Source organism: Apteryx mantelli, chromosome 1, assembly GCF_036417845.1.
Source record: "Apteryx mantelli isolate bAptMan1 chromosome 1, bAptMan1.hap1, whole genome shotgun sequence".
NCBI lineage: Eukaryota > Metazoa > Chordata > Aves > Apterygiformes > Apterygidae > Apteryx > Apteryx mantelli.
The window spans coordinates 104,801,035-104,828,754 of NC_089978.1; the positions used below are offsets into that span (position 1 = coordinate 104,801,035).

At 37.9% G+C, this 27,720-nt stretch overlaps 1 protein-coding gene across 3 annotated transcripts in view; it reads left to right on the forward strand.

Annotated features, from left to right (window-relative positions):
- The first annotated feature begins 349 nt into the window (after window positions 1–349).
- SYNJ1 (synaptojanin 1) overlaps window positions 350–27,720 on the forward strand; it is a 69,088-nt gene continuing 41,717 nt past the window's right edge. For 2 of the 3 annotated variants that reach the window (XM_067299268.1, XM_067299276.1), the window contains exons 1-10: window positions 1,553–1,820; window positions 13,657–13,743; window positions 14,144–14,411; window positions 16,835–17,060; window positions 18,377–18,460; window positions 19,240–19,301; window positions 19,900–19,996; window positions 21,254–21,423; window positions 24,092–24,173; window positions 26,919–27,071. In XM_067299268.1, coding sequence (XP_067155369.1) covers window positions 1,697–1,820; window positions 13,657–13,743; window positions 14,144–14,411; window positions 16,835–17,060; window positions 18,377–18,460; window positions 19,240–19,301; window positions 19,900–19,996; window positions 21,254–21,423; window positions 24,092–24,173; window positions 26,919–27,071 — 1,353 coding nt within the window. In that variant the 5' untranslated portion in view covers window positions 1,553–1,696. Of the gene's footprint in view, window positions 402–1,552; window positions 1,821–13,656; window positions 13,744–14,143; window positions 14,412–16,834; window positions 17,061–18,376; window positions 18,461–19,239; window positions 19,302–19,899; window positions 19,997–21,253; window positions 21,424–24,091; window positions 24,174–26,918; window positions 27,072–27,720 lie in introns of those variants that run through there. The other variant, XM_067299261.1, reaches the window with a different exon arrangement.

The following is a 27,720-nucleotide window of genomic DNA, read 5'->3' on the forward strand; positions in this document are numbered from 1 at the left end:
GGCTGGGGGCTGCGAGCCGACACAGGAAAGCACCGCGGTGACGACGGCCAGGAGCGGAGCCGCTAGGGAAGGAGGTAAGGACAGAGCAGCCCGCCGGAGCGGCTCCCGTGTTCAGCACGCCTCAGCAAACCTTCCCTCCACACACCTGCCTCCGCGGCTGGCGCGGCGGCCGCGGGGGGGCGGCGGCCACTGCCGCCGCGCTGCGCGGGGCTGCGCCGCAACGGCCGCCCGCGCGCCAGCCCTCCCTCCCTTTGCCGGCCCCCTCCACGCCCTCTGCCGACTTCCGGCCGCGGGAGGCGCAATGCGGAAGGGACGGCGGGGCCGGAGCGGAAGTGAGGTGCCGCCGGCTCCCGCGGCACGGAGCGGCGCGGAGCGGGCGGTGGCGGCCGGTGACGCGGCCGGTGAGGGGGGCGCTGGGCCCGCTGCGGCTCGGGGGCGCGGGCGGCAGCGCCGGCGGCGGGGGGGGGGAGCGCGCCCGTGAGCGCGCGGCGGAGCCGGCCCGGCTGCCGCCGCTGTGGGGCGGAGGGGGCCGCGGGGGCGCCGGCGACGGCAGACAAGATGGAGGCGGCTCTGTGAGCGCGGCGGGGGCACCGGGCGGGGGCCGGCGCGCCTCACCTCGCCTCGCCTCCCTGCGCGGCACGGTGCCCGGCTCCGCGGCGCCCTGTGGCCGGACGGTGGGACCCCGGCGGCGGCGGCGGCGGCTGGTGTCCCCGTCCCTCCCGCCCGCCGGGGAAGGGCGGCGGGGCCGGGGCAGGGGGGGGTGGCATGTTCTGTGTTGGAGGTATAAAGTCCGTGTCGCTGTCAGCGCCGGGGGTTACCGACACTGAGCTCGAGTGAAGGAACAAGGGAGGAAACCCGCTCGCGGCTTCCAGCGAAAACCTCCCTTCGTCATATCTTTTCTCAGCTTAATCCCTTAAAAGTTGGCTCCTTGTGTATTTTCTTAGCCTAAGCCCTTAAAATTTGCCCAGTCTCTCTCTTGTTTATAGTTTCTTCTTTTCCCTTTTTATTTTAAAGGAAGATCTTACGTTAAGGGCTTTTAGGCAGTTTCGCTAGTACAATACTGCAATGTTTCATTCATTGGCCGCTGCAGGGGAGGGTTCAAATCCGAACAAAACCCTGCTTTCATTATAACAACAACAGCAGGTTAACATTTCTGTTTGATCTTTTAAAACCTCTTAACAGCTTTCGTATTTAAGCTACACTGTCCTTTTATACAAGGTCGGAATCAGTAAAATACTTCATAGATTTGAAGCCTGCCCAGGCTTCTGATCCTCTTCATTCAACATTTAGCTTATGAGTAAGACAGTTGTTATGTGCTTGTGGTGACTACAGGCGAATAGTGTTTTCTGTTTTTCTAAAAAAATCATATTTATTAAATATTGTGGAAGAAATTCTGGTTCTCTCAGAGAAGCTTTTAAATAAGCCTTCTGGGGTTTATTTATATCTGAGTAATTACATTTTTGAAATATGGTTATGTTGTCTTTAAATATTCCTTATATACACTTGAAATATGTGATTAAAAAAAAAAGACTCATCAGGTAAAAAGAATGAGTGTGATACCTTTTTTATGTTAAACCCATACATTTCTTAGGAAAGGATGGAAGTCAGACCTGCTTTGCAGAAGGTATCTGGAAGCACAAGAAGCTTTCACTAACATCATCTTGTGTTGGACAGGGCAGCCTCTGAGAAAGGCAAAATGGCTTTCAGTAAAGGATACCGTGTCTATCACAAGCTGGATCCACCTCCATTCAGTGTGATAGTGGAAACCAGAAACAGAGAAGAATGTCTCATGTTTGAATCTGGAGCTGTGGCTGTACTCTGTAAGTTGATATGTTTTGATAGCTACAATGTAAAAAGTTGGCTGACTTGACATTTTGTAAGCTGTGTCTTTTTTATTTATGGAATATAAAGAAGAAACAACTATTCTGTTTTCTTAACTGCTAATGGTAAGGCTTCTGCTTTAAATGAAAAGACAATTTCATATCTTTATCTGTTGAGAGAGAATTTTACTCTTTTTAATTAAATTTCATCAACATATTTTTTCATGTATGCTAAATTTTCTTCTGCTAATAAGATCCATCAACATCTGTTTGTGCATTTGGTTCAGAACAACTTTCTCTGAATACATGACAGCTCGGTGAAAAGCAAATTCTATATGTTGTACTTCATAATAAAAAGTTCTATGTTTTTAAATGGTATATTATCTTAATTTTTTTATCTCATTTTGTGTGATGACTTTTTGGTGGCTTTTTAAGTTCTAGCTTTATTTTGTCCCTGTATTTTTTTTTAACCCATCACCAGACTCTTTGTGTATTAGTTCATCTGGTAATAAAATGAGTAAATATTTGGAGTAAGGTGTTCAGCATTGCAGAGTCATTTTTACGTTTTCAGTGATGACTGTGTTAAATGTTTCTAATAAATTCTTGTGCTTTAAAACTTTTTTGTAAGTCACATTTGGTGGAGGATGCTAAAATGAAAAGTGCAGAATAGAACTATCAAATAGTTAAGGTTTTAAAACATAGTTTGGTTTGTATTTTTCAGTAAGAAAGTCTGAACACTTGATTGCAAAGGGGTTTCCAGGCTTGCATTTGTCCTTTATAGAAGGCTGAGGTACTGTGGTTGTATTTTTTTGAATCAGTAACTTTTCGATGAATCAATTCTGATGCCTGTTCATGGTTTTCTAGCTTAGCATGCTCAGAAAATGGGAGACTTGATTCACTGCCTGAAGTCTGAGGGGGCTCAAAGATCAGCCTCTCAGAAAGGTGCTCTTGCCTTGAGATTATGAAGTGGGCTGAATGGGGAGTGCGTTCTTAAGAAGATCTAGCGCTGTGCTACAAAAATTCTAGGGTTCATTAGGCTGAAAGTGGAAAAGTCCCATGGTTAGGTATACACCTGAGAAGGGTAAATCCCAGGATATAATTCCTACCCTATGACTGGATAAAACACAGGAAACTATTATTACTGCATATAACTTTAACGGTTCTGACAGCAGGGATTGATCATAGAATTCCCTACTTCATGTGTGAGGGCCTAACCCACTGCCCGACTACTCTTACAAGACTCAGAAATGTGAGTTTCAAAGAAGAGCGGGATTCAAGTTGCATTTCCTTTCTTCAGTGTTTGCTGTTGGCTCTTCTAGACGTGAGTGTGCTCCTTGGCTGTGGCATAGTCTTTCCTAAGGCATGTGGCTCTCCCTGTGTCCTGTGTAAAGTGCTTAAGAAGTCGGGCTACAGAGTCATCTGTAGTGGACAGGCTCTTACAAGCAAATGCTCTCTAGCATACAGCTTAATCTGCACCTTAGTTAATGTGTGATTTGAACTAACTATGATTAACTGTTAGAGGCGTAGTGATGGGACATACCAGCATGGTTCACGTAATGGCGATAATTAACATCTATGATTATCCAGGTGAAAAACATACCCGAGTGTTTTTCTCCTGTCTTTTAAGGATTATTTTTTCCTGTTACAGCTTCTTTACTGCTTATCTAGGTAATCTGGTTGACTTTGCCAGCAGTATTTTAAAGGCATTGTGTAGTGGGCAGTGGGTTGTGAGCAAGTGTCCAGTCGTAAGACTAGTGAACAGTTGTAGTGAAATACATAAGCAAGGGAAGAATGTTTTGAAGAATTGTGGAGAATTGTATTTTAATATGTATTTAGTAATTAATGCAGATGTTTAAGTTCCTTAGTGAGCAATATGTTGAAAATAACTTATTCCTGAAAGTTAAGCTCAATAAAGAAAGCAAGTTAATCACTTCTTATACTATGACTTACATCACTGAAGGTACCTTGGTAAACATTCTCTAAAAATTCAAAATCTGTAACCATATTGAAGTTCTAGCCCTCTTCTATGCCTCATATTGTTACCAGGCAGAGGAGTCAGAACCCAGAGGAACTTCTCAAGTCTCTTTCCTGTACTAGTAATAGTGTGTTTATCCTTGGTATTTTAATTGGCATGTTACAACTGGGTAAATATGCATACTTAGCTATAAGTAATTTTCCTGAATATTATTTTCAGTAACCTTCACTTGTAAACTGCATCTCTCTTTCCATCTGGTAAATGGGCTTATTTTCCTAATGCATATTGTCTTGTGTTGGTTTGCTTTAATTTCTTGTTTGCACATAAACTCTTTAGGCACCGAATCATGTGGGGGTTTTGTTGTTGTTGGTTTTTTTTTATGGTTGAAAGATCAATCATCACTCTCTCAAATCACCTTGAACTGACAGAAGAAGGGTAGAGTCCTCTTGCTCAGAGGTTTTTCTTCTACTTACTGTTAGCTCCTGAAATATATTCCTTTTAATACATACTTAAAGGAGCAGAATTAATGGTGCTGGAGATGTTTTGTAAATGCTACTTCTCCATCTCTTTAGTCATGCTACAGAAACTTTTCAGAAGATTCTAGTCAAGCCTCGCAAACCTCTGGATATTTGTACAAACCTAACTTCAAAGTTAATGAAAGACTGGCCCTTTGGGAAAATTCCCAAGATGTTTGTAAAATTTGTCTACATAGATAGAAAGGCGGTCAGATCAAGTATGTTCAAATTCAGTACGGTATCACTACAGACTATTAAAGACATGCTATATTTTTTGCCGATCATGGTAATGCTTTTTAGGCTCAAAAAAACTAGCAATACTCATCTCAAGCTGTTAAGCAATTTTCAAAAGACTTTAATAAACACTGAAGATAAAATGAAGGTGTTTACCCTTACGCACGATAATAACTTTTAGGTATATGTAGAATGTGTAACACTTTGCATATGCTAATGAAATACACTTTAGCATTAAAAGCAATTCATATGGTTCAGTTCTGAGAGCCTTATTGAACTACATCTTTTGGGGCATGCATGTACAGAAATTTGGATTTGAACTGGACTAAGAGAAAGGACTGCTGAAGGCTTACTGATCCTTCAGATGTCATCTTAAAGGAAGTCCATTTGTCATTTTGCCGGGGGAAGGATAACAGTATTAACCTTCATTCCCTTTATCTTCAATGAAGCATTGCAGGATGATTCAGAGGTTTTAATTGGGTCTCTGTATGAAATCCTATACAGATCACATACTGTGTGATGTTCAGTGCATATTGTATTTGCACTGAATGTGTTACTCAAGTCAACGAAGTAGAATGGAAGGAAGGAAGAGGGTAGACGGGATAGTTCGTAGTAGTTACTGTTGCGTAACCATTCAGTCATAAAATGGAAGCAGTCCAAGCCATTCTTCTGTTGCAAGTGTTTTCTATTCTGCTTGCGTATCAGAGAAATACTTCACTTGCCTTTATATATTTATTACTGCTTTTATCAGCTCAGTATTGGGTTAGCCAAGATATTAAAGTCTGAAGGGATCTTGCCAAAATACTTTTCCTCAAGGCCTTGTCAGAGCGTTTAGTTTTAAATGTCAGCCGCTTTATTGCTTCTTTGTTTATAGTATAGTTGCAGGATGTCCTGGATCTATATTTTTATTTAGCATATAAAGTATACAAGTTTTTGTTTTGTTTTGTTTTTGAAATAGGAGTTTATAATGAGGTATCTCTACCGTCCAACAATTCATTGACTGAACAGGAGGGTGTTCTCTCTCCCTGCACCTCTCCAGTGAGTCATAATGAAACGAGTGGGAAGCTGTCTTTACTTCTGTTCCCTGCAGTGAGGAAAGGAGAAGGTTCTGTCATCTGGCAAAACAGTGGGGCCTTAGTGAAGAGAGCTGGAGTTTCATGCACGTCCTTGTGTCTTGTGTCAAAGCTGAGAAGAGAGCAGGTGTGAACAGGAAAGGGCACGCTGCCCACCCTGAGCTTTCTGTAGAGCTAGATAAAGTAAGAGCTGTTAGGAGACAACTGGATAATAACACACATGTGCAGCAGATACCCTGGAATTGTGGTCAATTTTAGCAACACTACTCTTATCACCCATGCATACTCCACTTAAAAATAAATTATTTTAAAATGAAAATTCTTCAGCACTGCATTTCGGGGGGGGAGAAAATAGCAAATATGCTACATTTATCCAAACTGTAAGACTGGATATCATCATTTTGCAAGAGACTTTAACTTAATATGATATTGTAGGAAAGCTAGATTCCCAAAAAAGAAACATACTGACAGATATATTTGTTGAGCACATGCTCTATGTACATCATTAAGGAAGGTATATTTGCAACAAGAATTCTTTTCTTCAATGCTGCTTGCTGCAACCACTACTAACCCACCACTGTGTGAAGTCTTTGCTGAAATAATGTTTATCCTGAGTTTTGAGTGGAACTGCATCCCCTTAATAGGGGGAGAAGATTTAAAAAAAAAAAATCTACATGGCATTTTTTCACGATGGACTTAAGCTTATTATAAATGTTTTCTTGTTTATATACATCTCTTTAGAAATGTACAATAATATTAAGAGTTAAAACTCTTCAAGAGGTAATCTATCCTCTGGAAACAGATTTTATGTGAAAGAGGAAAGGTCAAATGCAGACTGTGGTAGAAAAAATTTGTGAGTGTGTTATGATGTAATATTTCAGTCGTCTGAAGCTAATCACATGTGGCAGTATGAGAGGACTAGGATGCAATGGCAAGCAGCAGTTTCTCCCTCCCTTCGTTATTACTGTTTTGACAAAGTGTCATCTTCCGGACTACACCTTCCCTTTAAACAGTATCTTTAAAACACTTCAGAAGCCTCAGAGAAGGCTCACAGCTGCAGTGGCTGCTGAGAACAGCCGTGCCGGAGGAAGAAGTTGTTGTTGTCTGTCCTCCTGTCATCAGGTGCCTTTCCCAGAATTCTGCCACAATTTACATTTTTTTTTTCCAAATCTGCTGTGGAGAAGCTCAGCTGATCACTTTCCAAGCATTTCAGACAAAACAGAAGATGACATATGCTAGCCTAGCGCACTCTGAAAAGTTCAGGCAGTGCTTACAGTAAGAATTCTTCCAGCAGATTGGTGGAGGCAATAACCTTTGTCTGAGAGGAATATAACCTCTCTGAATGGCATGATGGAGCTAGAAGAATTTGGTCCACAGTTCTGGAAACATTAGAAAGAAGGTTGCTCATAACAGAAGGCAAAAAAACCTTTCAGACTCTTGGGCAGACTAGCTTTACAGCAGTAGTAAAGGCCAATCTGTATCTATACCCCTGTCCTTTCTATGAGTTTAAGAAGGGATTTCAGTGGGAACATATAATTTTCTTTATGCAATCCCTTTTGAATTCAGTAAATTTTCCTTCCTATGCTGGCACAAGGGTGATAGTAAAGGTCTTGTTTTAGCCTTATTAGATATCCTGCAAATGATAGCTTTTGCTAATTATATGTCTGCTAAGAAGCCCAGTTTACATATTTCTGGAGTTACCAGGCATCATTTTCAAAAAACTAATTATCATTCCTAAATTTGAGATAATTTGGTAACTTTTGTGCATGCTATCACCTGTTTAATTTGAAAGTTATATAATTGTGCAGTTTTGCAAATTAATCTGCATTGAACTGGTTTGTACAGACAATATTGCAGCAGTAGGCTTTTTCATGCATTTCAGGCATTTTCATATTTTTTGTACTTTAATTAAAGTATTCAGTATTAGAAAAATATCTTTATAGATTACTAGTGCTATTGTTTTTTGTTTTCAACTGTGAACATATAACTGGGCCAAAAAAACCCAAATTTGATGCAAAACAAGTACTTTTAGGCTGTTATGTAGATCAGCTGTATTTAACGCTTTTATTTCTTGGTTTGTTTTTTGTCCCCTCTTCAGTGATATTAGTTGAAAAAATACATTTTGTGAAGTAATGATAGTAAATTTGCATAGTACTGAAAAACTGTATTGAAGCAACCATACCTTTTATTTGCTCATCTGTTACGGTTTTTTTGTTCCAAATGGTAATTTTACTGGTGTGTAGTATTTAAATGTAATTGCTAGCATCTGGAAGTAAAACCTGATTTTTTTTCAGTAGATGTGATTTGCTATTTGGGGGTTCTTCCCCTCAGTGTTAAGATGTCTGTAGATTATGGTAACATCTAAATGTCTCTGTAGAGTGAATAATGATATCTCATAATCCAAACTGTGCAAATAGAATGAAAAAAAATTACCCTAATTAATGCAAAGTACAAATCAGATGACATGGCCGATTTAAATAGCTGTCTTCCAGTTTTCTATGCATCTGTTACTTCACTTCATTAAACAAAAAAAATATTGAAAGTAACTCGGAGATGGTCCTTCGATTGGTTGATTTCTAAGCTGAAGTGGTAACTCCACTCTCATAATTGATTTTAATCTCTCACCTATGTGGTAATATTAAAGTGTTGTCTTTAATTTAAATACAGGAAGTTTCTTAACTTTCCTAATTTGAGAAAAAGCTCGAAGACCTCAATCTTTAAAGTGCAAAAACAAGCTGTGTAAAATAATTCATAAAACTTTTAGATTTAAACTTTGGAAAGTGTCAGTAGTATGATTTTTTTTTTCTCTTTTGCTCTTCTAACTTAAATGAGAATAGTCTTGTTTCTGAAGGAACTACACACAATTTTAGGAGTGTGTCTTATACTGCTCGTCTCAATGTCCCATGTTGTAGCTGGGAATTGTTGCCCCTCGCTCATGATGTGTTGTCATGGCACCTGGGAACCTACCAAGAAGGGAGTGGAGTTGTAGAAAGCCTAAATGATAACTTTTAATGTGATCTTACTTTTGTAATTCTTGTAAAAATTGTCAAGCTCATTTTTTATTGGAAATTAAGCAGAATAAATTTTGAACAAATTGTTGTGAAAATAGGATTTTTAATGAGCTTTCACTTGTGTAACAGCAAAAGGGCTCACATAATCCTTTAAAAATAATTTAATTAGTCACCTTTTACATGAGAGTCAGTGATTTAACTTGAAACAGTGAGATATTACAATTTTTAAATACTATGAGCTATTAATTTTTAGTAAAGATTGACTTGAAGTTACTTTCTTCTTCTTCTCTTGATACCACAAATGAGGCCTACTGGGTTTCAACAAGAATGCACTAAAAATGTTGTGGGGTTTTGGGTTTTTTTTGTACTACTAAATAGCAAATCATTATTTCTGTTTTAGAAATAAATTGACTTACATCTAATTAGATTCAATGGCTGAAGCTGCTTTTAATTTCTGTTCTGCTTACTGTCTCAACTGACAGAAAATAATAGAAGAAATACTGCCTCATAATATTTTGTGTACAACTTTATACACAGACACATGTATGCTTGCAGTATGCCTACTGGTTATTGCCCTTATTACGGGCCTCTACCCGTTATAATTTTAAACCTGTTAGTTCCAATGTTCTATATGAGAGTTGTCATCCCAGGTGCTCAGTTCTCCCCTCAGAAGTTGTGCGTCTTAACTCATTCTTCCTGGTGAGTGACATAGTTTTATACTTTTTCAGACAGTCCCAATTTTATCTCCTTGCCTCCCACTATTTAAAAATGAATAAACAGAAAAGTCTGTTTCTCTAGAAGTAGGCTGATTCATTCCTAGGACCATGAAGTCCTAGGACTTCATGTTTTTCTGAGTGTGTACTTACCTTAGCTGCATTTTTTTTTTTTGAGATACGAAGTTCATAAATCAAAGTCAGAAGTGTTCTCACAGCTGCAGACCAACCTACCGTTCTGAGAAGAGATGTTGCCATTTGCTAAGACTGTTACAGAGGAAATGAGGAAATGGGCTTGGAAATGTTCTTTCTCTTCCTGTCCGGCTTATCTTAGCCTTGCTGTGCTTTAACTTTTCTAAGCTGCAGTTCACCAAGTTGATAACTTCATCTAGTCACAGAGGAAACTGGAAGTTGGCTTTGCATGCAGTAGATATAAGATGTTGTAGAGTTTGATCTCAGCCATGTATTTTTGTAATTTCAGGCCCTCTTGCGTATCCAGCTTTATCTGATGACTTTGTGTACATACTGAATGAAGTGAGAGAGAGAATATATCCTTGTGGAACTGAGATAAACTTAATTTATCGGTAGAGAAGGAACCCTTAAATGCAATACTTATAATGCGCTCTGGAACTGTTCAGATTCTCCTCATTTTTTACACTGATACTGAGTGATATGGAAACCCACAAATTTAAGCAGTGTGAGCATCATTATGACCCTTCAGTTTTTATGAGAAAAAAGTTCTCCGTACAGTAGGTGCTGGCATGAAGGCTAAGGTGGCAGATGTCGATTTTTAATGAAGCAGCTTTTCATTAGGTTTTTGGTAACTCTAGAAATGGGAAATTTCATGTGCAGAGGCAGTCAGTAATGGATTTCACTCTGAATCTACTCTGACTGGAGGATTGCTTTTCTTTTATCTCCTATAAATGGAAGGAATTCCTGTGGCTAGTAGTTATGGAGATACTGGCTTAGGAGGTTCTTGACTTGTAAATGTTTAGAAGTTACCCTATTTTTATGCACTTCCTTAGGTGGGATTTTCTCTTTTTTTATTTTATTATTATTTTTTTTTATTTATTTCACCACCAGTAACAGAATACTGAACTAACCACACTTTTGGTATAAACCACTACAGCCACTTGTATGCTCTTCTAATAGTATTACTGCCTGTTCGTGTCCAGGCCCTGGGGGCACCCCCAGCCCTCGCTGTCCCTTCCCACCCCAGCGCCTCCCCTAGCCCCAGGCCCCCATTTCAGCCCAGCCCGGGACCGTCGGTCCCTGCCCTGCAACGCTGTAGTGGTGCCAGGCTCCAGCCGGCTGCAGCCCTGCCTGGCCACAGCCCCACTGTGGTGCCTGATGCCTGGGGCTGATGCTGCCCCCAGTGGGATGAGCCCTGGCTGTGAGGCCCTGCCCTGCCGGCCCCTGGAGCCCCAGCTGATACCAGCCCCAGGGAGCCCCCGACAGTTCAAATGGAAGAAAACGGGAAGGAGTGCAGCGAAGCTGTGTCCTGGTCCTGATTTCATCTTGGTTGTCACAAAATACAAATAGTTTTCCTCCATGCTGTAGCACTAGTGATCACGGGAGGTCCTTTAGTATGCTTTATCCTGAAAGCAATTGGAGTATTGATGCAGTTAACAACCCAAAAATCACTACATAGCATGGGTCTCATGCCTCTGTGATAGTGAAGAGAGCAATGCAGTGCTGTAGGATTGATCGTGAATGAGTGTCAGCTGCTGTCTTTTCTGCACTTGGTGCTAGTTTTGTTGCTGCTTTCTTTTTAGCTCGGTTTCTTAAGGAAAGGAGGCTTGTGTGATACCGATTTGTTTATCCCTTTCACAGTTTTTTACATTGACCAATACCAGTCATCACTGACTGAGAGTAAATGCCTCAGAATTCTTGCACATTTCGTGAAAGCTGACTACTAGGTTCAAACTGGCGTCCTCAACGAAGGAGAACTTGTGCTGTGAACTTAAGTATAATACAGAGTCATAGCTCACAGTAGGCATGATGTGCCTCACGGGGGGTGGTACAAGCATGTTACGGCTAAGCTGTAGAGGTCAAATGAACAAGCTCCTCCACATCCAGCTGCCCTGTTATGGGGCCATTTAGATGTATCTTGCACCTAGAATCGGATTCTGAGGAGGCTGCCGCAGAAATCTGGGCTAGATGAGGATGGGCCAGAGGCAAGACGGATGAACTGAACTTTCTAGGTGGTGGAACATTTGTCATTTTCTCCTGGGGAGCTTGGCCACCAAAACAGATAGGAAAAGTGTAGTTTAGCATGAGGCAGTCCACATAAGAGACAGAAAATACTTACACTCTAATGGGGAAAAGCTTTGATCAGAGTTCACACTCTATTAGGCATAATGTAATTGAATCACATGACATGAAACCTGGATGGTTTTGGTTGATGTTTGATTAAAAGAACAAAAATTGACTAGCTGTAGTAAGTTTTTCTATTTCCATTTGTGGTTTTGTTTTCCCCACCTTTTGCAGCTTTACTAGCAGTAGCCTTTTTTGTAGATCAGAATCTGCAAACTCTGAGTGAGTTAATTTATTTTGGGCATTTACTTACTAAGGCTTATCAAGAATAATGGGCATTCTGTGCAATGGAACAAATAAAATAAATCCCCAGAAGACAGAAAAGCTGTTGTTTTGAAATGTCATTAAATGCTGCCAGGCACCCTTAAGAAAAATCCTGCAAAAATACATTACTTTGAAACAAAATCTCATCTTCTATTGATACTTTGGAATGTGAAAGGAGAACATGGCAGTTTTCTGGTTACAGAAAGCTGAGTTTAGAGAAGTACGTTGACATTAAATACTTACTGGGAAGACTGATCGGAAGAACCAGGTTTTGATGTTTAGAAGTTGTTCTTTCCAGGCTAAGGGTGATCTAGTTGAGAACGTGGTTTGGCAGTGCTGACAAAATCATTATCCCTATCTGTAAATCAGGTGTTTAGATTAGCTGTGATTCATAACACTTATCCTGGATGATGACTTTGGGAAGAATCATGCTGCTATCATTTTATATCTTCAGCTTCTGGATTACAGGAATACAGTATATCAGCATAAATAGTTAAAGAAGCTTTTTGAAAGTGCATTTAATAAAACATTGGATGAGCTTAAATTTCAGGCTGAAGTTAAGTAATTGCTTCATCTGTATTGAGGCTTTGATCCACTTCCTCAATAATAGAACTGGAAAACATTTTAACAGAGGGATAGACTTGTGCACAGCTAGAACTATGTTGAGCTTAGAGAATACTCATTAGAAAGACACACAATAGCAGTTTCCCCAGAGAATATATTTAATGTGAAATCGAGTGCAGTAGAATGCCAGAGTAATACGTGTTTAAATTTACACTTTTCTTTATGTCAAATTGTTAATCTGTTTTTTAGTGTCGAAGTGAAAATTAACTAACAGGTTATCGTAGAGGAGGGAGAAAGTGCTGATCTTTAGTGACCCAGAAATCTCTATTCCAGTGGATCCAGTGGCACAGCTGGAATTATCAGTCTTTGCACTTCAGTTGCAGTCACAGTCATGAACAAAAGCTCAGGGCAAGTGGGATCCCGTTTCTGCTCTGCAGCATCCCTGTCATCTGGCTCTGTGGTCAGGCTTGTTCACCTGTGTTTTAAGTGCAGATGAAAGTTCTAAAGTGTACATGAAGACCGACCCCCTGCTGCATAAATAATGGTAGATATGATTTATTTTTTTCTAAAATATTACTAATTTAAAAATTTTCAAAAATGTTTATGAAAATTGTGTTTTCCTTTGTCTAAGACATGGCTTTTAAATACTATTATCTTGTAGCCATGCAAAACTTTTGCTTTGCTTGGAATATATCTAAAACTGGTTAAACTACCAGTGTGATAATGCAGTTCAGGTATCTGGAAATAGTACTGCCACTTCATGGTTTTATTCTTGGAGAAGGAGGATAATGTTTTTTGGAACAAAGCAGCATCTAAAACTACTCTAATTTTAACTAATTACAGAAGAGCATTCTCATGAAAATAATGTACCTGTGTTTTAGGTGCTTTGCATATTAGTAGATGATGAGGTTAAAGATGCCAATTTTCTGCTTTAGTACTACTTAGAGTTTTTGCAAGTCCATGCAAGTAGCATGATGCTACTTTGTCATAAAATCAAATACTCATTTTCCATTCTAAAATTATGTATGTTAATACATTTTGGTTTCTTTCCAGGAATTTCACATCAGCACTATTGCTGTGATCTTTTTAATTTTCAGTTTATAGTGGACTCATTTTTCCTGGTATAGTGTACAGTCTTTTCCATCACAAGCTGCTCTGTTTTCTCTCCTAGCATCCGCAGAGAAAGATACAATCAAGAGTACCTACTCCAAAGTAATGGATGCATATGGGCTCTTGGGTGTACTAAGACTAAACCTTGGTGAGTAGATTATTTAAAATTTTAATTTTGAATTGTGAAAAGAAATACTGGTGCTCCTGTAAAACTGTACAGCACAGAATCTTCAGACAGGAACTGTGTTCCTTTCTTGTTTTATTTTTCGTCTTTGTAGAGTAACTCATAAGTTTGGAGCACTGCCAGAAATGTGAGCGTAGACAAAAATAACTTCCATTTTCACAATCCCTATTATTTTCAGCATGGTTTCTTCTATTTGTATTTCCTTACTTCTGTAGAATTTGAGAATGGCTTCTTGGTATTTGTTCTGTTTGCACCTATTTTGGCCAAATTGGGATCAGGTCATGGGCATTTAAGAATATAAATACATCGACTTCACACCCCACTAAGATTTACTCTGTTACTTGTGTCTTTTCTGGTTTTACAGGAGACACATTGTTACATTATCTGGTTCTGGTAACTGGATGCATGTCTGTGGGAAAGATTCAAGATTCTGAAGTTTTTCGGGTTACTTCCACCGAATTCATATCATTGCGAATTGATCCAGCAGATGAAGATCGTATTTCAGAAGTGCGCAAAGTTTTGAACTCAGGAAACTTTTATTTTGCATGGTCTGCAACTGGTGTTAGTTTAGATCTTAGTCTCAATGCTCACCGCAGCATGCAAGAGCACACCACTGACAATAGGTTTTTCTGGTGAGTTCACGATGTGTTTTATCAGACGTGATATAAAATATTATGTGTCTTTACAAACTAATCTATGGCAAGTTTTGATCCTTGTCTTTATCAGCTCTTAAATGTACATCTTTGTCCCACAAATGTTGATTAGCTAGAATTGCATTCTTATAACTCCAAGGATTATTTAATCTAAGGTTTATTTTATCTAAGGAAAAAATTAATTGTAATTATACAACATTTTCCGAACCAGTTGGAGTTTCTTTATTGGAAGAAACAGACTTTTACTGCTTGTGATGTACTTTGATCCAAACAGTTGTCATAATGTTGTATTTCAGCTTTCACATCTCTTAATTCTTCATAAATGTGTGAAAATTTTAAAAGAAATTAATGGAGTATTGCAGTTTTAAAGGAATTTTTAATCATCTCAGCATTCTGGATTCTAAAACAGTGTGGTGTTTATATGTAGTTTTCAATTGGGTTCTCTAGCATATTAAAGGACTTAAAGTTTTATTACACAGATAATTACACTATCTCTTTACAGAATGTTTTTGAATAAAGTGCAGGTTTTCACACAGAGAATTCTTGGTAAAAGAAATACTACTACTGTTTCTGCCAATAGGCAGCTTAAATAATGTCAGTGATACATATGGTCATTTAGGAAAGGTGAACAAATCCTGCTCCCATGTTGTCAGCCGTTGTTAAAAACCTGGTATTTGTCCATGACCCTCGGGAAAGTTCTGAAGGCTTGAGAGTACCTGTTTTGAACAGGTGAAAAGCTACCAGTGCCCCCCTCTGCCATTCAATATACGGGACACCAAAACAGCCCTGAGATACATGTCCGTTGACCGTTTGCTGCTATTTTGGTCAGACAGTGAGTAGGCTCAGATTGCTATATAAGGCTAAATATGTATATCAAGACAGAAAAGAAGCTCTGGTCTTCAGAGACACTTCTACTGTGATGCGGATTGAGAGGAGTTCTGGCTAATAACTATTTGCCTCTCTCTTTGCCTCTGGGAAAAGACTGGACTCCATTGATGGATCTATTTCAAGGCTTAAAGTGATGATGCCTCCTGATCCTATTCAGATCAGCTGGGTCTTCATTTTGTCCCATGTGCTAAAACTTTTTAAGTTACCTGGCTTTTGTTCAGAAAGGATCAGTCCTAAAAGGAGGTAGATGAAGTGTCCCAGATTCCAAGATGGAGACATGTAAACACTAAAAGCCAGTAACAGAAAGTATTCTGCTTAGGCATTTCAGTAATCTTGCTTGGGCTTTTTCTGTAGAAAAGTTCCATTCTCAGATTGCCCAGGGAAGAATACGGTTTGCTTTCTCAGTCTCGGGTTGTAATGTATCTGTGCACGTTTCTGTAAAATTAATGCATACTTGATCCGCAGGATTTGGAACTTCATTAATGAATCTATTTAAAGCATATGAGGTGTTTGGTAAGTCCAGATGTAATTTTTTTTTTAATCAGAAGTTTAGAATGAAAGGGCCAAAATCAAAATTAATACCTTCAACCTCTAGATTAAATATGCTATTTGCAATTATGATAGAATTCTATGGGCAGTGACAAAACCAGGTGTCTTGCTAGGGTTTACTTTTCTTTGCTATACAGAAAATTTACTTCCTTTTTAAATAAGTGAATGTTTCCATAGAAGATCAGAAGCCAAGCAAGAAGTAGAGTGAGTTTAAAAAAATCTCACGAAACCCAGACTTTAATCTTTCTTACTTACTACAGTGTTAATTGGTGCTGCTTAATACACAGGTATATCCAGTTTGTGGATCTTTCTTTCATTTGAGCAGTGATTGGTATTAGAATAGTTTATATGCAGTATGTAATGTACCAGCACTTAACCATGAAACTGATATTTGCAGAAATTTGAAAATCAGTTGCTTATGAATGCATTCCTGGAAGCTTGTCTGTGCAAGAGAAGTCACTGATACATTATGGTGACGTATAATAGAAAAAAAATCAATATGTGTTGGCAAGAATTTTTTCTAGCTTTATTTTTAGTTGGTGTGTTGTGAAATTGAGTCTATCCATCACAAAAAGTAACCCCATAATTGGAATTCTGGCTTTGTTTTCTTAGAGTGTGTAAGCTTTGGCTTCTCAAAGCAAGACTGAGTGGAAAAATATAAACAAGCTTGGAGTATTGCTTTTTGCTGGGTAAAGAGCAAGAGTCTATATGGTTTATTTTTTTTAAGATCATTAAAATTCATGGCTACACCCCATATTCTCACTGTGCAAACTATCCTGTTCTCTTGTAAACTGTGCTATTTTAAATATGTTTAAATAAGAGTTTTGTCATAAAACACTCTGACATGCATATTTTCCTTTTCTTATTTTTGGTAGTGGGTATAGGAAGTTAGTAGTTAGCTTTATTTCCTTCCTAGTAGTGCTTTATTTCCTTCAAGTAATTTTTTTGGGTTTTTTTCCTGATAGGAACCAATCACTGCATTTACATCTGAAGCACTATGGTGTGAACTGTGATGACTGGTTATTACGTCTCATGTGTGGAGGAGTGGAGATAAGGACAATTTATGCAGCTCACAAGCAGGCAAAAGCTTGTCTTATTTCACGACTAAGTTGTGAACGGGCTGGGACCAGGTTTAATGTCCGGGGAACAAACGATGATGGTCATGTTGCTAATTTTGTTGAAACAGAGCAGGTATGTTACACTAGAGTTCACATTGCTTGGCTGATAAACTCAATATAAACAAGAGTGTGCAGATAGTTTTTTGCCCTAAATCAACAGGTCACAGGTCATATCCATAACCAACATAGACTGGAATAGTTTCTTTGCTGCTAAATAAAGAATATAAGTAGGTTATATAATTTGATGATCTCGGTTTTCCTTGTTACTTAGGGTAAGGGCACAAATGGGTCTGAGTTATGGTAGCTTAACAGGTTGGTATCTATCAGCTGAATTGCTGTAGGTGACTGTTCTTGCTTTTAGCCTGAGCTGTAGGTGACTGTGTATTCCTTTTAGCCTGAGCTAATTGTAAGTAAAAGACCTTAGAAACATAAGCAAAAGAGATTTTGGCTAATGCATATTATCTTGCAGTTGGGGCAAGCAAAGAGCATTCCTATGGTTACTTAATATGGCTCAGCTGAAAGGTAGTTTTTAAAGCCCCTGTAATTCCACTGCATTTGATTGCATATCCTTGCCCTTACTATACAGAAATGCAAGAAGCTATTAATTGTTCTTTGCTGCCCTTTCTTTGCTTGCTTCTTACGATAACCTTGTTACCAAGATGTTGTTCCTGCAGCTGTATTCTTGCAAGTAGGTATGGCTGCTTGTACACATCAAATTTCAGGAGTCTAGACAGCGCACTGTTGTTACAGTTTCTCTATCCACATTTCCTGTCAGGCTGACATTACTAGATGCCTGTGACATATCATCCCCCTTAAAGTTTCTTTTCCTGTATACCTAATAGGCAGCTGCATTTTGGATTCTGGTAGACAAAATCTGTGCATGTGTTCTGAGTAGGCTGCATGGTTATTTTCTGCGCATTGGGCCCTTTCGTGTATGTCTCAAGCATAGGCCCTGTTAACCCCTTCACAGAACCAGCTTACTTCTTTTTTGTCTCCTTCAGTCTTCCATTTCTCAAGCTGTGTCACTAATTTCAACGTTTGGGATAATCTCTGTTTACAGTTTAACTGTCCTGGGACTTGTGATATGAGAAGCAGAAGGTCTATAGGAAGGTCTTGTCAAGTTTTTAAAAAGTTATTCTTAGCACTGAAGCCATTCAGGCCCAAATAATAAAAGCTTGCATTTTTTCCTTGGACCTCATGAATCATGATTCCTTGGGGGGGGGAAGTGTAAGGAAGAGAACAGGTATTTTAGCTTGTACTGTGGAATATGAAACATGTAAATATTATTGAATTCACTTTATGTTTAGCTAAGGTTAAAAAACCTAAAACCTTGTTTCACTCTCTAATATGGGTTTTCTTTTTTTTTTTTTTTTTTTTTTTCCTCTACAGGTGATATTTTTAGACGATTCTGTGTCATCTTTCATACAGATTCGAGGATCTGTCCCATTATTTTGGGAACAGCCAGGCCTGCAGGTAAGCAGGATATAGATATAAATATGCAGATAATTCTTATTTGCGGTTCTTAAATGTTTTACAGTAGCCTTTAGACTCTTTTGCACTGTAACCTATCTGAATGAGATTGTCCTTTTGGAGCAAGTTGGTCCTGTTGTTAACTCACCAGGCCTGCTACTCTTGAATGCTAGTTTGTCCAGCAATTAAACATGCTCTCTGTCCCTTCTGAATGTTTTGTCATAGAATTTATGAGTTTTTCTGTTTTAATCTAAATTGCTGCCTTAATTTAAGGGCACCCAAGGAGACTGGTTTCTTTTGAATTGTTCTTGAGTATGAGTCTGTTCAAAAGGTCGATATAGATCAGTCAATAAGCAAGAGTAACTGTAATATAATTACATCCTAGTTTTCTTGGAAGGGGGATTGTGTCAGCATCTACTACCATTAAAAAAGGGTTTAAAAAGTTCATGCCTCACACTGACTTTAGGTTCTTTAAACTAGGCATACAAGCATATTGCAGTAGAACCACTGAAGCATTTACATACCTTTTACCAAAAACACAAAATAATTAGATTGCATGACTAAATATCTTAAATCAAAAAATTATTTTTCAGAAAAAGGAAGAGGAATTTAAGTAAAGCCAATAAAAAGAGTGCACACCATAGGAAGCAAAATAGATTTTGGGGATTTCATTTAGGAAGTGAAATGAATTTTTAATCACATTTAGGATTAATAGAGATCTTTGAAGAGTGATTAGTTGAAGGAGTGAAGACAAATAACTTGATGTAATCTTAATGTCATAGGTCGGATCTCATCGCGTCAGAATGTCAAGGGGTTTTGAGGCGAATGCGCCGGCTTTTGACAGGTGAAGTGATGTCTTGAATTTTGTTGATGTACTACAAATCACTGACAAGTGATGTCTCTGTGTGATAGGATATATTATTCCAAACAGCAGGCTTTTCCTATACAAAAGTGTGATTCAGCATAGCAGGGGACTACCTGGGCAGTTTTTGCAAAGTTCTACAGGATTGCTTGTGCTCTTGAGTGTTTTGTTGAAAAGTTTGAAGAAAAGTTAAAATACTTTGCTAAATTGAGAACAAAAATCATATTATGTTTACGTCAAATAATCTGTATTTGTCAGCTGCTGTCTGTTTAAAATTGAAATTTGTATTTTGATTTCATGCCTGTCATGACACACTTCAACTTCACAGTCCTATGCTTTTAACTAAATGTATTTTGTTAAGCAGCATTTTTGGTGCTATTCTCCTAATTAAATAGCAGTCAATTGCTGTATGCTATTATTCGGTTATGTTGGTTTGTTTGGCATGACATGATTAAAAGGCTTGCTGCATTTATTAGGGTAGCCAGTACATTTCTTTAGTGTCTCAGTCAGTGTTCCAGGTGTTCATGTTAATTTTCTCTATGCCAGAATATGAGTGTGGAATTTTTTCTTCTGTTAACAGGCACTTCAGAACACTTAAAAATTTATATGGCAAGCAAATTATTGTAAATTTACTTGGGGCAAAGGAAGGGGAGCACATGCTAAGCAAAGCTTTCCAGGTAATTGTGACAATTCTCACACTGTGCATATGTTTGGAATTTGCCTGTTCATTCTGAAGCTTTTATATAGCCTTCCAAAATGAAACAGATATGCTATGCCCTGGAGCAACTACTGCTTGTAGTTAAAATTGTATTTATCGTTAAAGCACTGCTTAAGATGCATAACATGAAATGAGTTTTTAAAAGCTGTATTTGCAATTGGTCTTTGATTATTTTCATCTCAGTTAGTTTACTGAAAAATTTTAACAGCAACATAGGCACTGTTGAGAATTTTTCAATTATTTTCACATTTCATACTTATTACTGGCTTATTTATAAAGGAAATATTGTTTGCTCTGTAACATTCGTGAATAGATAAATTATACTTGTGCTATTTAATACTGTGGTGTGTTGTTTTTTTTTTTTAATTTCCTTTGGAACTCCTGGATGTATTCCTTAGTATTAAAAAAAAAAAAAAATCGCAGATGAATCCATCAATTTATGCTTAAAAGCTGCTTCATGATTAAATTGAAATGCTTGTTCAGATGCTGTTAACTGTAACTGGCCATTTTCACGAATCCTTCCTAGGTAGGTTAAAAATAACTGTCCTATTGTAGTGCACGCATGCTGACAGTTTGAGAAGTTCTATTTGAAACCAGGGAACATGTCAGTAGTTGTGTGTTGTTTCCCTTTCCTGACATGATTGCTCCCAGATGTTTATTAATGACTGATACAGCTCACAACTCTGCCCACAGAGACTGTGTGAGCGCTTTGGGATTTTTCGGGGAATATTAGGGGAAATTTTGCTCAAACCATCCTCTACAGCAACCTAAATAATTTGGCTTTGTCTGTAGTAGTTTGTGGCACATTTACTCAGTCCCCACTACTGGCAGGTATGTCTAAGATGGTGACTGTTAGTGAAAGGGATCTTCAACTCGTACAGCTCTTTGCAAAGTGAAGCATTTTAACAGTGGAAGAAATTGTCCTGTAGATACTGTCTCGGTAACTTTAGTATAGTAGGAAAGAAATGATTTGGATTGTGGCAAGAAAAGAAAAAAACACAGGTAAAGTATTAATCAGTTCTTAGTGTTAAAATGATTTTTTGAACTGTAGTGATAAAAATGGTTTAATTTTTATCTAAGAGAAAGCATGTGATAATCAAGATCACTAATAAAATTGCTTTAAAAATATTTGTAGCATCTTACTTAGCTTATACTACTCTAAATTGTTCATCTGTTGGTATATTTATACCTTTTTCCTCTGTTTTTATATTATCAGAGCCACTTGAAAGCATCTGAACATTCAGCTGATATCAAAATGGTGAATTTTGACTATCATCAAATGGTTAAAGGTGGAAAGGCAGAAAAATTACACAGTGTGCTTAAACCGCAAGTCCAGAAATTCTTGGAATGTGGATTTTTTTATTTTGATGGAAAGGAAGTTAAAAGGTTTGTTTGTATAACTTCTGTGACTTCCTCAAATTAAATGATGATTCTGTGGTGTTTTTTACCCCTAAACAGGAGGATGAGAGAAAAAAACTCTTCCAGTTATTTCTAATGTATTTTTTTGTCGTATCCAAGATGATGCTCAGCAACTGAAATACGAATCACTTATCATTTTACTCTATTTAAATTTTGCCGTGTTTTGAATGTACTCTGAAAATCTCCTTTAAGATGTCTCGAGATATTGATGCAGCATGACTTAGTTTCTGGCCCTTTGAACTCACTATTTTGGTGAACATGGGCAATGTCGCTTGTTTTTGGGTATACCCACATGGGATAGAAGAATGAATTATTTTTTCCCTCTTCCTATATAACTTCATACATATTTTCCTTGGTGATGGAGCATACCATTTTCTATTGTATTCTGTTGTATTTTAAATGTTGACATCCAGTGCAATCTGTTTTCCTGAATTTTTTGGCCCCTGGCTTCCCCATTTGACAGATACAGCTCTCTGCAAAATAAGAATGATTCTCAACAGTGGTATGTGTTAAAATCTACAGTAATGAGTAGTAATACCTTAGTAGTGTAAGATTTTCGTCAAATGTAGATGGCTTCCAGAGGCTTTAAAATACAGATTTTGTCACTGAAGAGAATTAGAATTAGACAGGGAATCATCTTAATGGGATGTATATGCAAAAAATGTATGTTGAAATGCCCTGGTGCAAAAATAAACAGCTGTTCAGTAGCCTTGTAGACAAGATTTACTTCTTAATTTTGATCAACAATCTGCACTTTCTGTAATTCATATAAAAAGTATTGCCAAAATAACTACTTACTCTGATACAACTAATGGTGGAAGACAAGACAAACGCAGTTGAGAGAGACAGGTTTTTAGCAGCTGATGCATACTTTAAGTCACGCAATTCCAATTGTACAAAAATATTTTTAGTTCTAACTTTTATTAGAGAAAACATTTTTGTGTATTACTTTCAGAAGTATTGAGATAGGAGATGGACATTAGCCAGCGCCACTGCAATTGTAAATTAATGTGATACCAGAATGTTGAGGCTCCGTAGCTGCCGTCATAGCTGGGGCGCATGTCTTGTCATCTGCTCTGCACTGCCTGCTCCTGCTTCGTTGTCCTTCTGTCCTCATTTTCCCCATCCCTCTTTCTAGAGCAAATCTGTGTTCACCTCACCAGGGAGAGGGAAGCAAAGCTGGAAATAGGCAACGTTCCTGCTCTTCTCCCTCTCGCGCTCTTCCTCCTTTTAACTAACGCCAGAGCAAAGGTACTGAGTCGGGTTTTCCATAAATAGGAGAATTGCTGAGCGAGGGGATTGTGCTGGGGCCCGTCTTCATCTTTTGCTGGGGTGCGAGAGGAGAAGAGGGCTCCAGTGCCTCTCTGTGCGCTAGCCTGTGCCATGGGGTTAAATCCCCGGGGCAGGCCTTAGCTAGACCCAAGTAAGAATGGATGTAGTGGGAGGGTAGTTAGGAGATGCAGACTCCCACCTTCACCTAAAAACCTCACTGACCTTTCTGCAAAAGCTATAGAAGTGTTGTGACGCTTCGTGATGAGAGTATAGCGTTTAGTCTTAACAGAGATTCAAATAATATCATCACTCGTCTAAAAGACTGACAACAGCGCTAAAGCAAAATAGGCTATGACTCGTGACAGCTTTAGGAATTACATTAATGAAGGTCTAGAGACAATTTTTATAAGTTCACAGTGCATCTCTTTTGAAGAATGTCAGTTTTTCTTCTAATATGGATAGCAAGTTGCTTTATATTTCAAATGAAATACAGAGATAGTATTGGAGGAAGTTTCTTCAAAATCATCTGGGAGAACATTCTTCAAAACCTCCCACGTTTTTTGATTAGACACTCCAAGTAGTGTAGATGTGAGGAAACCCTGCTAACTTAACTGAACGAAGCGTGTAGTGGGAATGATGAAAGACAGAAAAGCTGTGAATCACTGGAAGAGCCATCAAAGGTTTATCTTCATGGCTAGGCAAGGAGAACATGGGAATTGCCTCATATGATTACTCTGACAACTTTTTAACATGAATTAATGGGCTTCTTTCAAAGAAAGGGAAGCAGTTAAGAGTGCCTGAGCATCTGGCAAACTAGGAAGAGACTTATTTTTCATTTTTATATGGGGATGAAAGAGAAAGTAATGAGGGATTGAAATTGGCTTTAATTTTATCACAAATTTTTGTTACTTTTATTTTAGTTAAACAAATCAAAGAACTGTCCTAATAATATTTTTTCTCGTTTTTGTTTTAACTAAGAGTGAGTGCCTCTGAAATTCTTGGAAGATGTGTTAGTTGGATTGTTTGAAAAGAATTCTTAGTCCTGCATAATGCTTTCATCTAGCAAAGTCGGAAAAATGCAGAAAAACTGAACAGACGCTGGCTTTACTGCAGAAAATAAATAAGTTTTGTATAGTGAACACTGTTGCTAAATTCACTGCTGCTAGCGGAGCTAACCCTCCATTGCTGATGCATTTATAAACATACTTACTATGACAGTAACATTGCAGTGACAATACCCTGATTTGCTATTCTGGTTCAGATCTTGATGTCCCTGCCTTTGTTGATGATGTGTGTGTTAAATGAGTTATTTTAGTTGTTTTCTCTCTCTCTCTCTCTCTTTCTCTTGTTGTTCTTGGCACAGATCTCAAAGTGGTACTGTCAGAACAAATTGCTTGGACTGTCTGGATAGAACAAACAGCGTGCAGGCTTTCTTTGGCTTAGAGGTAGGAAAAATAACATGGATTTCCAGATAGAGAATCTGGACTGTTCCTGATACTTCTGTAGCAGTTAAATTGTAAAATTAGCATCGTCTTCCATATGAGAGATGAATTAAAGTGTATGATAGATGGCAGTGTGATTTATAGCATGATACTGTCATTCAGTGGGCGACCAAATCTTGGTTGTTTGGAGAGCAGTAGCTGTGTAGCGGTTATAGTTACATAGTAGTCATGTAACATTATTAAAAATGCTTCATGCTTTTTTAGGTGTCAGTTTCTTCTGTCTGTAAGGTTCAGGCTTGCGATTCCAGAGGAGGTGGGAGTGGTGTTGTCCTTCACAAAAATGCTTGCATTGACAATAACTCCTTTAGATGAAGTTCCTCAGCACACAGTGGTATTACTGTTCTCAGTATCTGCCAGTGCTGTCTGTCCATGTTTTCACAGCATTGTGCTGTGAATTCTTCAGGAGGGAATTTGAGGCTTTGGTCACACTCAGATTCTGTACTTGGAAATTAACTCTGCAGTTCAGTCCTCCTGCAGGGTTGTTCCTCAGCGTAGTGGCTTGCATTTGAAACAAAGCTTCTAGCCTGCAGGCTTATAAAGCAGAGGTTGAATGCATGAACCTGATCAGAACTGATGGAGTAACATGGTATGGATTTTTCAGGCAGACTGAAAGAATAGCTCTCAAAAAATTTTTGACAGCTCCACTCATCTTAGTAAATTGAGTTTGACTCCTAAAGGTAAAAACCGTAAAATGTTTAAAAATGCAAAATTGTGGGAACTGTAAAATTAAACTAAGTAAAATGATTGTCTTTTTGTTATTGTTCTGAATTTTATTTAAATTAAAACCCTCCTGTTTTAACATCTATGGGAAGAATTCCCAACAGAACTGCAAAATCCATTGGCCTTAGAACAAACATATTTCTAACTCTGGAATATGTAGGGCTTTGCTACTGCATTTACCTATTGAACACTGTTGCCAGTTCAATGGTGTTTTAGTGAAATGAAATACTGAGCTGTTTACCTTTATGTCATATATTATATTAAATTGTTAAATATTATGTTATAAATTACGTTATATTAAATACTGTAACGTTTTTTCTCTTAATATTCAACATCAATGCATGCAAGAGCAGATGCAAACACAATTTGAGAGATGTAAAGCTTTTTTTCAGTGTTTCAGCTCTGTATGTACCACAAAGGATCACACATTTAATTCCTAAAATTAAGAAAAAAAAGCTCACATCTCTTAGTACCTGCTAATTATATTCATTTTTGTGGGATTTAGAATTTTTATTCTTTTCTTTCTTTCACTGTGCGTGGAAAAGAGTAGCTGAAAGTTTTGAAAATCCTGCAGCATTGTATTGCGTTATGTGGCCTAGATATCTGTCCATCCTTTATTGACTTTGCCATAGGAAAGGTAGATGATGACCTTAAAGTCCTTCCTGATCTTAAATCTGTTTACCAGAGTTTAACAGTTGACTGCATAGGCACAAGGACAAATCTTTGTACGCATTTAACTCAAACGGCAAATTTAGCTTTAAAGGTCAAAATTTTGCTTTCTCCTGCCTTTTTAGAACTGGCTTAAAGTTGCAAATTTCTTTAGAGCAGGTGTGTCAAACTCTTCATTGGTGAGGGCTAAATTATGATTTCAGCTAAAATGAGAGCTAGAAGTGCAAAAGTCATTAAGAAGAAGCAAAATTTTAAGTCCTCACCAGCTGCTTACTTAGTTTTAAAATTGTATTTAAATTAGATATTTAAATTCTTAGGTTTTTTTTTTTAGTGTGACAGATACTCTCTTGACATGCCAAGTACTGAGCTGTGGTTGATGAGCTAGAATTATGAGATGAAGAAGCCAGTTCGTGAAGCTTCTTTTTTTTATTTATTTATTTCTACTTAATTTCATCTGCAAGTTTCCTTTTTTTAACTTTTATCAGTTACTACCCAACCTTCAGAATTTTTTCTTTACCTAACATTATCTTGATCATTTTAGGTTCCTTTTCCTTGCCATTGGGCAGGAGGTTTTAAAGATTTTTTAAAAAGCTTGAAAATAGCTTTTTATTTAGTTTTAATTTTTGGTGTTTATTTTCTGTAATATGTCTGTAGCCACAAATCCTAGAAACTTACTTGAAGCTTTTTTTTTTTAATTATTATTCCATAAACTGTGATTTTAAGAAAAAACAGTATTGCATTTCTACATCCATGACCATAATGCTGCATTTAAATGTGTAGAAAGCATTATGGAAAATCCATTCAGCTACTACTGGTTGTAAGGGTAAAGATTGCAGTCTGTCAGGAAAAATTTAAGTGTGAATATAGAATGAATGACAAAAGCCATTGCTGTTTCTCTCAGTATCACAGAGCTCTGTTTCTCTTATGTTTTCATAATAGAGGTTAATGTTTGGTGTTACGCTTTTTTTGGAAAGAGCATGAACTGCTCTAATTCTAAATTAAGTGGGAAGACTTGAGAACTCAAAATAGCTTACATTGTAACTATAGAATTTTTAGATGAAAATATTCACAAATCAGCTACATAACTCCCTGTATTGCTATCTATATTCTAAAAAGAGAAGATGCTGGTACTAAAATCATATGTATGATGCAGCTTTATAAACATGGCGTGGTGTCAGTTTCTTCAGAATTATATATATAAAACAAATTTTTGTGTATTTGCTGAGAAAATGTAATGTACCTTTTAATAAATACATTTAAAGATTTTTCTTTTGCAAATGTTGCCTTCAACTATTGCAGATGCTAACAAAACAACTGGAGGTATTAGGATTAGCTGAGAAGCCTCAGTTGGTTACTCGCTTTCAGGAAGTTTTCCGATCTATGTGGTCTGTGAATGGTGATTCTGTCAGTAAAATATATGCTGGAACTGGAGCCCTTGAAGGAAAAGCTAAGGTAATGTACATTTTAATAAAAGTTTTAGCAGTATTCAGTGGGGTTTATTCTCTTGTGCCATGAATATAATAATTAAAAGATCTTCTTTTTTAAACTGTGCTTGTGGTGTAACTCTGAAAAGATAAAATACATTTAATATGAAAAAACTCGTTATGTTGATAACCAGATCTTGTTTCAGTACATCCTTTCTCAACCATGCCCATGCTTCCCAGATAAAAGGATGAGGCTCAAAACATTTAGTTCTTTACATCACAGCTCTTAAAAATGTATATTCAAATCAGCTTTAGTTTACTTGAATACTTTCAGTTTTCTGTCTGTACCTCTGCCTTCTGTTGTTTCAGTTTCACTCAGTATATCTCCTTTCTTTTAAAATGTGCTTCACTGGACATTATTGTTCATGCTTTTCGTGTTTATTAACAGTGTTAATTTTAACAGGTCATAGCTGGGTGATTTTTAGTTTAGTTCCTCCAGCTGTTTCTTTCTAGTTTAGCAATTACTGGGGAAAAAAAAAACCAAATTGCATTTCTTCCTTCCTTTGTAGTGCTGTGATAACACATTCTGTACTACATTTGCAAAGTAAAGCTCTCTTTCTCTTTAGCTTGTCCTTCTTGATGCCTGAGTTGTTCAGATTTCCTAATGCTGTCTTTAT